At 43.2% G+C, this 13,281-nt stretch overlaps 1 protein-coding gene across 1 annotated transcript; it reads left to right on the plus strand.

The window, feature by feature from the left end:
- The first annotated feature begins 96 nt into the window (after positions 1-96).
- On the plus strand, positions 97-12,998 carry slc2a10 (solute carrier family 2 member 10). The gene is made up of 7 exons (XM_055911036.1): positions 97-219; positions 1,260-1,342; positions 2,172-3,449; positions 4,125-4,247; positions 12,036-12,171; positions 12,282-12,381; positions 12,699-12,998. Exons 2-6 carry the CDS (start codon positions 1,339-1,341, stop codon positions 12,379-12,381), a joined length of 1,641 nt encoding a protein of 546 aa, XP_055767011.1. The 5' UTR covers positions 97-219; positions 1,260-1,338; the 3' UTR covers positions 12,699-12,998.
- The last annotated feature ends 283 nt before the right edge of the window (positions 12,999-13,281 follow it).

Below are 13,281 nucleotides of genomic sequence, written 5' to 3' on the forward strand. Positions count from 1 at the left end.
TTCATTATGAGTTCGATTTCCTTGGAATATTTTAAATGTGGTCGAGATGTCGGCCCCTGGTGTCAAAAGTTTGAAATGGAGTCTCTTGCAATTTGAGACTTGCAATTTGAGACGCTTTTCTCTGCCACGTAGCTTCAACTTCCTGAAATGTAAAGTCATACATTGTGTTGCTCCGAAGTTAACCAAATGCATCTTCACCAGAAACATTGTAACAACATGGTAAGCAAATTTACTACAAAAAGGCTACAAAAAACAAAGCATCTTAGTCATTGCCTTAAGTAAATGAGTGCACTCGAGCGCGTTCTCTGAAGTTTAACGGGATACTTGCCTTTGAGAGTCTATCCGCATGATGGGAAATCGTAAACTTGGTTTTAACTCGTCGTTTCTTCTTTGATTTTAACTTTCAACCAATTTTGGTAAGGGTAGTTAATGTATGTAGTCTACTGTCTAGTCTATATCTGTGCTTTAGCCTATTAATTAATATGCGAACATTCAATAACGGTATTCCATGATAGCAAGGATGCCTACCGTCCAAAAATGTACAATTAAGCAATAGTTTATTTTACACTTCTGATATGATAAAGATAAAACATACTGGTGTTTTACTGATAAGCACATCAACAATGGCAACAGGTAAAATAGTGGTGAATATCATAAGTCTTTTGTACCTTCAATGTATTTCTTATTTTCCATATAGCCATTAGTATGAACCATATAGGCCTGTTTGTTTTGAGCATGCAATAAAACTGGTGTTTGGATGGTGACAGAATATAATGGAATGTAATATAATATTATTATACTGTACATTAAATATAATAGATGGGATATAATAGATTAAAGGCCTTATACTTAATGTATTACCGTTATTCTAATTGAAACAACTCTGCTGCAGTATTTTGAAAGGACATGTTAAATTCATCAATGCATTGTCATCTCCTCTCTGCAGCCTATTTGTAAGGAATATTACATTTGCTAGCAGTGCATAAGAGGCTTTTTCCAAACAGAAAAGGAGCAATGATCTGATTAACGGCCAGAGTGCATTTTGTTGAGGCAATCTCAAGTGGTCTTGTCTAATGAAATCAGTGGCATAAACAGGGGAGTTGTCATGACTACAGAGCTGTGCCGCCTCTTGCGCTCGCTGTCTTGTTCATGCGCCGCAGGACGTCTCCTTTTGGGCGCGCGAGGTCATAAGCGTTTTATTTCTCTATTTATAAACATCATTTTTTATGTTTCATGGATTATTTTTGCTTCTGTTTTAGAGGCGAGAAACGTCAACATGGACTGAGCCTTGCTTTAACTGAAATGTGTTTTTAGTTGAAGGAATAGCAACTCAATATTATGGGTAAGTTATTTTGATTATTTCAACCTAATTATCTTACAACATCAAGGCAAGCTGTTATGAAATGACACAAAATAACTTATGGGACCACTAATTGTAAAATCCAGGTGAAATATTTGCACATTGCCACTATGTTCTACTGTCCAGCTCCTGTTATTTAATTGGATGTGTATAAAACCCAATTATGTACATACAAATATATATATATCTCTCATATATCTCATTGGTAAAACCCCTTCATGAAATAAAAACCATGTGGCATAGAAAATACATAAAACATTTTTTGCCTGAATATACAACCACTAACAACTAAAATAATGTAGATGTACAGTAGGCCTAATAGTACATGAATGCAATACTTATGCATATGCAGAAGTGTCAAAAAAACTACATTATCATCATTGAAGACACCGCTTTGTAGAGTTTACAACCATTATCCTGGAGTTTTGTAAGATTAATCAGAAATAGATATTGCATATAAAACATGTATACCTGGACATGAAGAACATAATCAATTATTAATGTCCTTTCTCCAAACATGAACATACATTTGAATAGTTAATGTTTCTTCTATGGGACACAGAACATGTATGATAAGCACATTTTTTAGCTGCTTTACTAAATGTCCTCTATATAGGCACACATTCAGTAATATGAAAATAGACACAAATGATTACATAGTGTTGCACCTTAATATGTTTTACCTTCTGTGGAAACCATTATCAATTGTATCACATCATCCAAGGATCATTCAAATGTTAACGAAATGAATCCTATACTCACATAATGAATTGTATAATTATATACTCCAAACCTTTTTCTTCTTCCCTAGGTTGCTCAACCCTAGTCCTCTCCAGTGTGGTATCTACGCTTGGTGGCCTGGTCTTTGGCTACGAGCTGGGGATTATCTCCGGGGCTCTCCTCCAGCTCCAGGCCGAGTTCCGACTCACTTGTGTCCAGCAGGAGGCTGTGGTCAGTGCCCTTCTGATCGGGGCCTTGCTGGCCTCCCTGGTCGGTGGGTGGCTGATCGACCGCTACGGCCGGAGGAACTCTATCCTCCACAGCAACGTCCTCATCCTGGCCGGGAGTTTGATTCTGGTCAGCAACTCTTACTTGGCACTGGTGGTGGGCAGAATCACAGTGGGCTTCGCCATGTGCATCTCCTCCATGTCCTGCTGTATCTTTGTATCGGAGATGGTCACCCCCAAGCACAGAGGTTTTTTGGTGACTCTGTACGAAGTTGGTATCACCGTGGGCATCCTGGGAGCTTACGCCGTAAACTATATCCTGTCGGATGCCAGGCAGGGATGGAAGTATATGTTTGGGTTAGCCATCGTGCCTACTTTGGCTCAGTTTGTCTCCATTTGGTTTCTCCCGTCCAATGCCGGAACACCTGCAGTAGGCCAAAGGGCAGGTGCTCAAAGCCAAAGAGGTCTTATTCACTCCATTGAGAATCACAAAGTCGAGAATTCGGCACATGTTTCCAACATACTCGATAACCCACAGTACAGCTTTCTGCACCTCTTTCAACAGAAGGACAACATGAGGACTAGGACTACCATTGCGCTAGGCTTGGTGATCTTTCAACAGTTCACAGGTCAGCCCAATGTGCTCTTCTACTCCTCAACCATCTTTCATTCAGTGGGCTTCAAGAGCAATGCCTCGGCAGTGCTGGCGTCCTTGGGCTTGGGGGTAGTCAAGGTGATCGCCACCTTGGTCTCCATGGTGTTTGCCGATAGGGTTGGCAGGAGGCCTCTGCTCATTGGTGGATGTACAGTAATGTCTGTGTGTTTGATCACCATAGGACTTTTGAGCGGGCGTTCAGTGGTCAACACCAAGACACCCTGTAATGCTGGGGATTATGTCAATAACAGCACACCCCTATTACAGCTAACGGTGGAAAATCAATCAAGCTTTGACATTTCTGTCAGTCAACGCCTTGGACTTCTCGATAGGACCGAAGTAAGGCATATCGCTTATGATGCTGAGAGATCCTTAGGTACTTTGATGCCAGTGGCTTCTCCAGCTGTCCACAATGGAGTGGTTAACTGGATCATTTTACTCTGCATGATGGCAGTCGTCAGTGCATACTCAATTGGATTTGGACCAAGTAAGTACTTTCTCCTAGGATTATTCATAATTATCGTATTCTCTGGCAAATTATCTAAATGTGGGGCCTCCCGGGTGGCACAGTGGTCTAGAGCACTGCATCGCAGTGCTAGCTGTGCCACCAGAGACTCTGGGTTCAAGCCCAGGCTCTGTCGCAGCCGGCCGCGACCGGAAGGTCCATGGGGCGACGCACAATTGGCCTAGCGTCGTCCGGGTTAGAGAGGGTTTGGCCGGTAGGGATATCCTTGTCTCATCGCGCACTAGCAACTCCTGTGGCGGGCCGGGCGCAGTGCACGCTAACCAGGTCGCCAGGTGAACAGTGTTTCCTCCGACACATTGGTGCGGCTGGCCTCCGGGTTGGATGCGCGCTGTGTTAAGAAGCAGTGCGGCTTGGTTGGGTTGTGTTTCGGAGGACGCATGGCTTTCGACCTTCGTCTCTTCCGAGCCCGTACGGGAGTTGTAGCGATGAGACAAGATAGTGACTACTAACAATTGGATACTACGAAATTGGGGAGAAAAGGGGGTAAAAATTCAAAAATAGAAAAATTAAATAAAAAATTGATCTAAATGTGGGGTCACAAGATTATTGTTAAGCTTAGAACTTGCTTTTGACAATCATATGGTGTTGTCTTGTGAATGACTAGAGGTTAACGTTTGTGAATTTTCCGTTGCATAGTGACCTGGCTCATTTTGAGTGAAATATTTCCTGCTGCGGTCAGAGGGAGAGCGTTTGCCTTCACTAACTGCTTCAACTGGGCTGCCAACTTAATTGTCACATTCTCCTTCTTGAATGTCATCAGTAAGTGTCTACCTCTATGAATTCACATTCAATCAAGTCTGGTTTGCTACAAAGCATTCGGAAAGTATTCAGACCCCTTGACTTTTTCCACATTTTGTTACGTTACAGCCATATTATAAAATGTATGAAATATTTTTTCCCCTCCCCAGTCTACACACAATACCCCATAATCACAAAGCGAAAACATGTTTTTAGAATTGTTGCACATTTATTAAAAATAACATTTTAAAATACCTTATTTATATAAATATTCAGACCCTTTGCTAAGAGACTTGAAATTGAGCTCAGGTGCATCCTGTTTCCATTGATCATCCTTGAGATGTTCCTACAACTTGATTGGTGTCAATCTGTGGTAAATTCAATTGATTGGACATGATTTGGAAAGGCACACGCCTGTCTATATAAGGTCCCACAGTTGACAGTGCATGTCAGAGCAAAAACCAAGCCATGAGATTCTCTGGTCTGATGAAACCAAGATTGAACTCTTTGGAGGAAACCTGGCACCATCCCTACGGTGAAGCATCGTGTTTTTCAGCTGCAGGGACTGGGAGAACAGTCAGGATTGAGGGAAAGATGAACGGAGCAAAGTACAGCGAGATCCTTGATGAAAACCTGCTCTAGAGCGCTCAAGGCCTCACACTGTGGCGAAGGTTCACCTTCCAACAGGACAACGACCCTAAGCACACAGCTGAGACAACGCAGGAGTGGCTTCTCTGAATGTCCTTAAGTGGCCAAGACGGAGCCTTGATGTGAACCCAATCGAACATCTCTGGAGAGACCTGAAAATAGCTGTGCAGCGACGCTCCCCATTCAATCTGACAGCGCTTGAGAGGATCTGGAGAGAAGAATGGGAGAAACTCCGCAAATACAGGTGTGCCAAGCTTGTAGCGTCATACCCAAGAAGACTCGAGGCTGTAATCGCTGCCAAAGGGGCTTCAACAAAGTACTGAGTAAAGGGTCTGAATAGTTATGTATTTTCTAAAAACCTATTTTTGCTTTTTCATTATGGGGTATTGTGTGTAGATTGATGAGAAATAAAACACAATGTAATCAATTTTAGAATAAGGCTGAACCGTAACAAATGTGGAAAAAGTCAAGGGGTCTGAATACTTTCCGAATGTACTGTATATAGTGCCAGTCAAAAGTTTGGACACACCTACTCATTCAAGGTTTAAAAAAATCTTCAAATAGCCACCCTTTTCCTTGATGACAGCTTTACACACTATTAGCATTCTCTCAACCATCTTCATGAGGTAGTCACCTGGAATGCATTTCAATTAATAGGTGTGCCTTGTTAAACGTTCATTTGTGGAATATCTTTCCTTAATGCGTTTGAGCCAATCAGTTGTGTTGTGACAAGGTAGGGGTGGTATAGAGAAGATAGACCTATTTGGTAATAGACCAAGTGCATATTATGGCAAGAACAGATCAAATAAGCAAAGAGAAACGACAGTTCATCATTACTTTAAGACATGAAGGAAAGTAAATTTGGAAAATTTCAAGAACTTGGAAAGTTTCTTCAAGTGCACTCGCAAAAACCATCAAGCGCTATGATGAAAATGGCTCTCATGTGGACTGCCACATAGTTACTTTTGCTGCAGAGGATAAGTTCATTAGAGTTACCAGCCTCAGAAATTGCAGCCCAAATAAATGCTTCACAGAGTTCAAGTAACAAACACATCTCAACATCAACTGTTCAGAGGAGACTTCGTGAATCAGGGCTTCATGGTCGAATTGTTGCAAAGAAACCACTACTAAAGGACACCAATAAGAAGAAGAGACTTGCTTGGGCCAAGAAACACGAGCAATGGACATTAGACCGGTGGAAATCTGTCCTTTGGTCTGATGAGTCCAAATTAGAGATTTTTGGTTCCAACCGCCGTGTCTTTGTAAAACACAGAGTAGGTGAACAGATGATCTCCGCATGTGTGGTTCCCACCGTGACGCATGTAGGAGCGAAGATGGCGCCGGAGGAGATGGCCACTGTTTTACGGTCTCCTAACCAATTGTGCTATTATGTGGGTTTTTTCGCGATATTTGTCAATTATGTTGTACATAATGTTTCTGCAACCGTATCTTACGGCAGAAAATATCTTCTAGATATCAGGACAGCGATCACTCACCTCGGATTAGACTAAGATTTTTTTCAACAACAACAACAGCAGCAATCAGGACTCACACGATATTCTCCAAAGACCCCACAGGGCAGACATCCCAATTATTCGCAAAAGGAAGCGACATAGAGGAAGAAGAGCCGGGTGCCTCGTCCGGACCCGCAGAAGGCAACTAGGAAAGCTGCCGTTACCGTCAATATTACTCGCCAACGTGCAATCATTGGACAATAAACTAGACGAGGTACGATCACGAATATCCTACCAACGGGACATCAAAAACTGTAATATCCTATGTTTCACGGAATCGTGGCTGAATGACGACATGGATATTCAGCTAGCGGGATACACGCTGCACCGGCAGGATAGAACAGCACACTCCGGTAAGACCAGGGGGGGCGGTCAGTGCATATTTGTAAACAACAGCTGGTGCCAGAAATCTAAGGAAGTCTCTAGATTTTGCTCGCCTGAAGTAGAGTATATTATGATAAATTGCAGGCCACACTACTTGCCTAGAGAGTTCTCAGCTATACTTTTCGCGGCTGTTTATTTACCACCACAGACAGATGCTGGCACTAAGACCGCACTCAGCCAGCTGTATAAGGAAATAAGCAAACAGGAAACCACTCACCCAGAGGCGGCGCTCCTAGTGGCCGGAGACTTTAATGCAGGGAAACTTAAATCAGTTCTACCAAATCTCTATCAACATGTTAAATGTGCAACCAGAGGGAAGAAAATTCTAGATCACCTGTACTCCACACACAGAGATGCGTACAGAGCTCTCCCTCGCCCTCCATTTGGTAAATCTGACAACAACTCTATCCCCCTTAATTCCTGCTTAAAAGTAAAAAATTAAAGCAGGAAGCACCAGTGACTCGGTCTATAAAAAAATGGTCAGATGAAGCAGATGCTAAACTACAGGACTGTTTTGCTATCACAGACTGGAACATGTTCCGGGATTCTTCCGATGACATTGAGGATTACCCCCATCAGTCACTGGCTTTATCAATAAGTGCATTGAGGACGTCGTCCCCACAGTGACTGTACGTACATACCCCAACCAGAAGCCATGGATTACAGGCAACATTCGCACTGAGCTAAAGGGTAGAGCTGCCGCTTTCAAGGTGCGGGACTCTAACCCGGAAGTTTACAAGAAATCCCGCTATACCCTGCGACGAACCATCAAACAGGCAAAGCGTCAATACAGGGCTAAGATTGAATCATACTACACTGGCTGCGACGCTCGTCGGATATGGCAGGGCTTGCAAACTATTACAGACTACAAAGAGAAGCACAGCCGCGAGCTGCCCAGTGACACGAGCCTACCAGACGAGCTAAATCACTTCTATGCTCGCTTCGAGGCAAGCAACACTGAGGCATGCATGAGAGCATCAGCTGTTCCGGACGACTGTGTGATCACGCTCTCCGTAGCCGACGCGAGTAAGACCTTTAAACAGGTCAACATTCACAAGGCTGCGGGGCCAGATGGATTACCAGGTCGTGTGCTCCGGGCATGTGCTGACCATCTGGCAGGTGTCTTCACTGACATTTTCAACATGTCCCTGATTGAGTCTGTAATAGCAACATGCTTCAAGCAGACCACCATGGTCCCTGTGCCCAAGAACACAAAGGCCACCTGCCTAAATGACTACAGACCTGTGGCACTCACGTCCGTAGTTTTGAAGTGCTTTGAAAGGCTGGTAATGGCTCACATCAACACCATTATCCCAGAAACCCTAGACCCACTCCAATTTGCATACCGCCCAAACAGATCCACAGATGATGCAATCTCTATTGCACTCCACACTGCCCTTTCCCACCTGGACAAAAGGAACACCTATGTGAGAATGCTATTCATTGACTACAGCTCAGCGTTCAACACCATAGTACACTCAAAGCTCATCACTAAGCTAAGGAACCTGGGACTAAACACCTCCCTCTGCAACTGGATCCTGGACTTCCTGACGGGCCGGCCCCAGGTGGTGAGGGAAGGTAGCAACACATCTGCCACGCTGATCCTCAACACGGGAGCTCCCCAGGGGTGCGTGCTCAGTCCCCTCCTGTACTCCCTGTTCAACTACGACTGCATGGCCAGGCACGACATTCTCGTCCCCATTCTCATCGACGGGGCTGTAGTGGAGAAGGTTGAGAGTTTCTTATTCCTTGGTGTCCACATCAACAACAAACTAGAATGGTCCAAACACACCAAGACAGTCGTGAAGAGGGCACGACAAAGCCTATTCCCCCTCAGGAAACTAAAAAGATTTGGCATGGGTCCTGAGATCCTCAAAAGGTTCTACAGCTGCAACATCGAGAGCATCCTGACCGGTTGCATCACTGCCTGGTACTGCAATTGCACGGCCTCCGACCGCAAGGCACTTCAGAGGGTAGTGCGTACGGCCCAGTACATCACTGGGGCAAAGCTGCCTGCCATCCAGGACCTCTACACCAGGCGGTGTCAGAGGAAGGCCCTGAAAATTGTCAAAGACCCCAGCCACCCCAGTCATAGACTGTTCTCTCTACTACCGCATGGCAAGCGATACCGTAGTGCCAAGTCTAGGACAAAAAGGCTTCTCAACAGTTTTTACCCCCAAGCCATAAGAGTCCTGAACAGGTAACCACATGGTTACCCGGACTATTTGCATTGTGTTCCCCCCCAACCCCTCTTTTACACTGCTGCTACTCTCTGTTTATCTTATATGCATAGTCACTTTAACTATACATTCATGTACATACTACCTCAATTGGCCCGACCAACCAGTGCTCCCGCACATTGGCTAACCGGGCTATCTGCAATGTGTCCCACCACCCTCCAACCCCTCTTTTTACGCTATTGCTACTCTCTGTTCATCATATATGCATAGTCACTTTAACCATATCTACATGTACATACTACCTCAATCAGCCTGACTAACCGGTGTCTGTATATAGCCTTGCTACTCTTATTTGCAAATGTCTTTTTACTGTTGTTTTATTTCTTTACTTACCTACACACACACATACTTTTTTTTCTCCGCACTATTGGTTAGTAAGTAAGCATTTCACTGTAAGGTCTACTACACATGTTGTATTCGGCACACGTGACAAATACACTTTGATTTGATTTGATGGTGTGGGGGTGCTTTGCTGGTGACACTGTCAGTGATTTATTTAGAATTCAAGGCACACTTAACCAGCATGGCTATCACAGCATTCTGCAGCGATACGCCATCCCATCTGGTTTGCAATTAGTGGGACTATCATTTGTTTTCCAACAGGAAAGACTATGGCACCGATAGAGATGGCAGCTTCGCTTCAAGTCCTTAGGAAACTGTGCAGTATTTAGTTTTTTTATGTATTATTTCTTACATTGTTAGCCCAGATAACCTCAAGTGTTATTACTTATAGCCGGGAAGAACTATTAGATATCAGAGAGACGTCAACTTACCAGCACAACCAGCACTATGACCAGGAATACAACTATCTCAAAGCGGATCCTTAGTCTGCACTTCCCAGGGCATTTGAACTGATTCCCGAGGCCGACCCAAAACAAAGCAGTCGGAGGAGAGGGTGCCGGAGCGGTCTTCTAGTGAGGCTTCGGATGTGCGCACACCACCCACCGCTTCTGAGTATATTACTTGTTAATGTCCATTCCCTAGTTAACAAAGTCAACAAAATTAGGGCAAGAGTTGCTTTCGAAAGAGATATCCAGGATTGTAACATACTCTGTTACATGGACACATGATTAGCTGGGGACATGCTGTCGGAGTCTGTACAGCCAACGGGATTTTCAGTGCATCACGCTGACAGGAACAAACATCTCTCTGGTAAGAAGAAGAGCGGGGTTGTATGTTTAATGATTAACGACTCATGGTGTAATTGTAACAACATAAAATAACTCAAGTCCTTTTGTTTACCTGACCTAAAATTCTTCACAATCAAATGCCGACCATATTATCTCCCAAGAGAACTCTCCTCGGTTATTGTCACAGCCGTGTATATCTCCCCGCAAGCGGATATCAAGACTGCCATCAAGGAACTTCACTGGACTTTATGCAAACTGGAAACCATATATCCTGAGGCTGCATTTATTGTAGCTGGGGATTTTAACAAAGCTAATCTGAGAACAAAGTTGCATAAATTCTATCAGCATATCTATTGCAGTACACGAGCGAGTAACACACTCGACCACTGCTACTCTAACTTCCACAATGCCCAAACCCTCACTAACTTTTACAGGTGCACAATTGAGAGCATCCTGTCGGGCTGTATCACCGCCCGGTACGGCTTGTCTTTATCTTGGCCAGGTCGCAGTTGTAAATGAGAACTTGTTCTCAACTGGCCTACCCGGTTAAATAAAGGTGAAATAAAAAATAAAAAAATGGCAACTGCACCGCCCACAACCGCAGGGCTCTCCAGAGGGTGGTGCGGTCTGCACAACGCATCACCGGGGGCAAACTACCTGCCCTCCAGGACACCCCTCCAGGACACAACGCCCGATGTCACAGGAAGGCAAAAAAGATAATCAAGGACAATAACCACCCGAGCCACTACCTGTTCACCCCGCTTCCATCCAGAAGACGAGGTCAGTACAGGTGCATCAAACCTGGGACCGAGAGATTCAGTCAGATTGTTAAACAGCTAGCACAGAGAGGTGGCTGCCTACCTACATACTTCATATCATTGGCCACTTTTATAAATGGCACACTAGTCACTTTAATAATGCCACTTTAAGAATGTTTACATATCTCACATTACTCATCTCATATGTATATGCGGTATACTATATCCTTCACTATCTATTCTTTGCTATCTATTGCATCTTAGCCGCCGCTCTGTCACTTCTCATCCATATATTTTATACTTATATATTCTCATCCCATTCCTTTACTAGATTGTGTGTATTAGGTTTTGTTGTGGAATTTGTTAGATATTAGGTTTTGTTGTGGAATTGTTAGATATTACCTGTTAGATACTGCTGCACTGTCGGATCTAGAAGCATTTCGCTACACTCACAATAACATCTACTAACCAATTTGATTTGACTTGAGGACAATGACCCAACACAACTCCAGGCTGTGTAAGGTCTATTTCACCAAGAAGGAGAGTGTTGGAGTGCTGCATCAGATGACCTGGCCTTCACAATCACTCGACCTCAACCCAATTGAGATGGTTTGGGATGAGTTGGACCGCAGAGTGAAGGAAAATCAGCCAACAAGTGCTCAGCATATGTGGGAAGTCATTCAAGACCGTTGGAAAAGCATTCCAGGTGAAGCTGGTTGAGAGAATGCCAAGCGTGTGCAAAGCTCTCATCAAGGCAAAGGGTGGCTACTTTGAAGAATCTAAAATCTAAAATATATTTTGATTTGTTCAACTGTTTTGGTTACTACATGATTCCATATGTTATTTCATCGTTTTGATGTCGTCACTATTATTCTACAATGTAGAAAATAGTAAAAATAAAGAAAAACCCTTGAATGAATAGGTGTGTCCAAACTTTTGACAGGTACTGTATGTGTTGGTATTACGAGCAATGGAAGATGTATCAGATAGGAACATGCTAAAACTCTAGGATGCTAGTTCAATCTTCAAAGATTGAACTATATTCCTTTTATGGCGCTCAACCTAGAATGCAGTGCAGTATCTTTAGTTAAAAAGTATCTACCTGGCAATTAAGTTGATTATGTTTCGTCACCAGATGTGATTGGTTTGTCTGGGACATTCCTTTCTTATGGGCTGATTGGAGTGGGAGCGGTGGTGTTCTTTTACTTCATGTTACCAGAAACCAAAGGGAAATCACTGGAGCAAATAGACAGGGAGCTCTGTTTGAAAAGGTATACCTCAAACTTCAGTCTATCATTTTGCAGTAAAAATAGAAAAGTTATTTTCAACGTGATCTGAAATGCAGTTAGATCTAGGAACTTATCTGTTTCTTCTTTTGTAGGGTACACAACAGTGAAGAATGCTGTAACATCCTTAGCAGGAGAATTGCCTCCCCCGGGTATCAAAGAGTGCGCATTGTTAGCTCAGCAACCCAATGTTGAGTAAGTCTATCCAAGTGTTACAATCTAAGTATATATATATATAATTTTTTACACCCTTGCAAACTGACTGAAACAACGGACTGATGCTAATGTCGGTATTGCAAAGTTGAGCATAGTGATCCGTCCAGTTACCATAGTAGAGCTTACGGCATGACTGAACAATGTTTTTATTGCACTGATATTTCAAACTTATTTTTCTGTCACTTGTTTTCGCAAATGAAAATGAGGCACAATGTTTTTTTGCAAGTCACTCTGCCATTCTACTACCTTTCAATAGTCTGCAAGAAAAATAACAGCAGTTTCCCATTTCCATCAAGAGTCAACCTATACGGGGGTCATCATCTGGCATTACCATCATCAGTTTAGGAGTCGGAGATCGCTGATCCACTGAGGGAGTCTTGCTCTAACCAATGACAATGTTGTCCTATCCTTCATTTTGTTCGATGTAATATGTATAACCCAAGTATGTCTAGCCTACTATGATTATGTGTGTGAAAGGTTTAACCATTTAGAGAACCATAACGTTTTCAAACATTTATGTCATCCTCAAAGATGTTAAATGCATTATCCACGTGTGGTTGTATTGTGTTTGAAATCAAATAAATCTATAACCTCGGTTCCATAGCCGCATAGGGCTCCTTAACTGGGCCTTTAAGGCGCAATTAGTGATCTAATCGAATTGGTCATTCAAAGTCGTTAGTCTTTCACGTTCACTAGAATTCATCAAATGGCACTCTGCCAGATTATGAAGCTCTAAAACAGTAGGAATTAAACCTAGCATTACAATAAAAATGTATCATCACTGTCACAATTTCAAACATAGCAAAACGTATATACAGTGCATTCGGGAAAGTATTCAGATCCCTTGACTTTTTCCACATTTTGTTACGTTACAGCCTT

This window comes from Salvelinus fontinalis, unplaced genomic scaffold, assembly GCF_029448725.1.
Source record: "Salvelinus fontinalis isolate EN_2023a unplaced genomic scaffold, ASM2944872v1 scaffold_0043, whole genome shotgun sequence".
Classification (NCBI taxonomy): Eukaryota; Metazoa; Chordata; class Actinopteri; order Salmoniformes; family Salmonidae; genus Salvelinus; species Salvelinus fontinalis.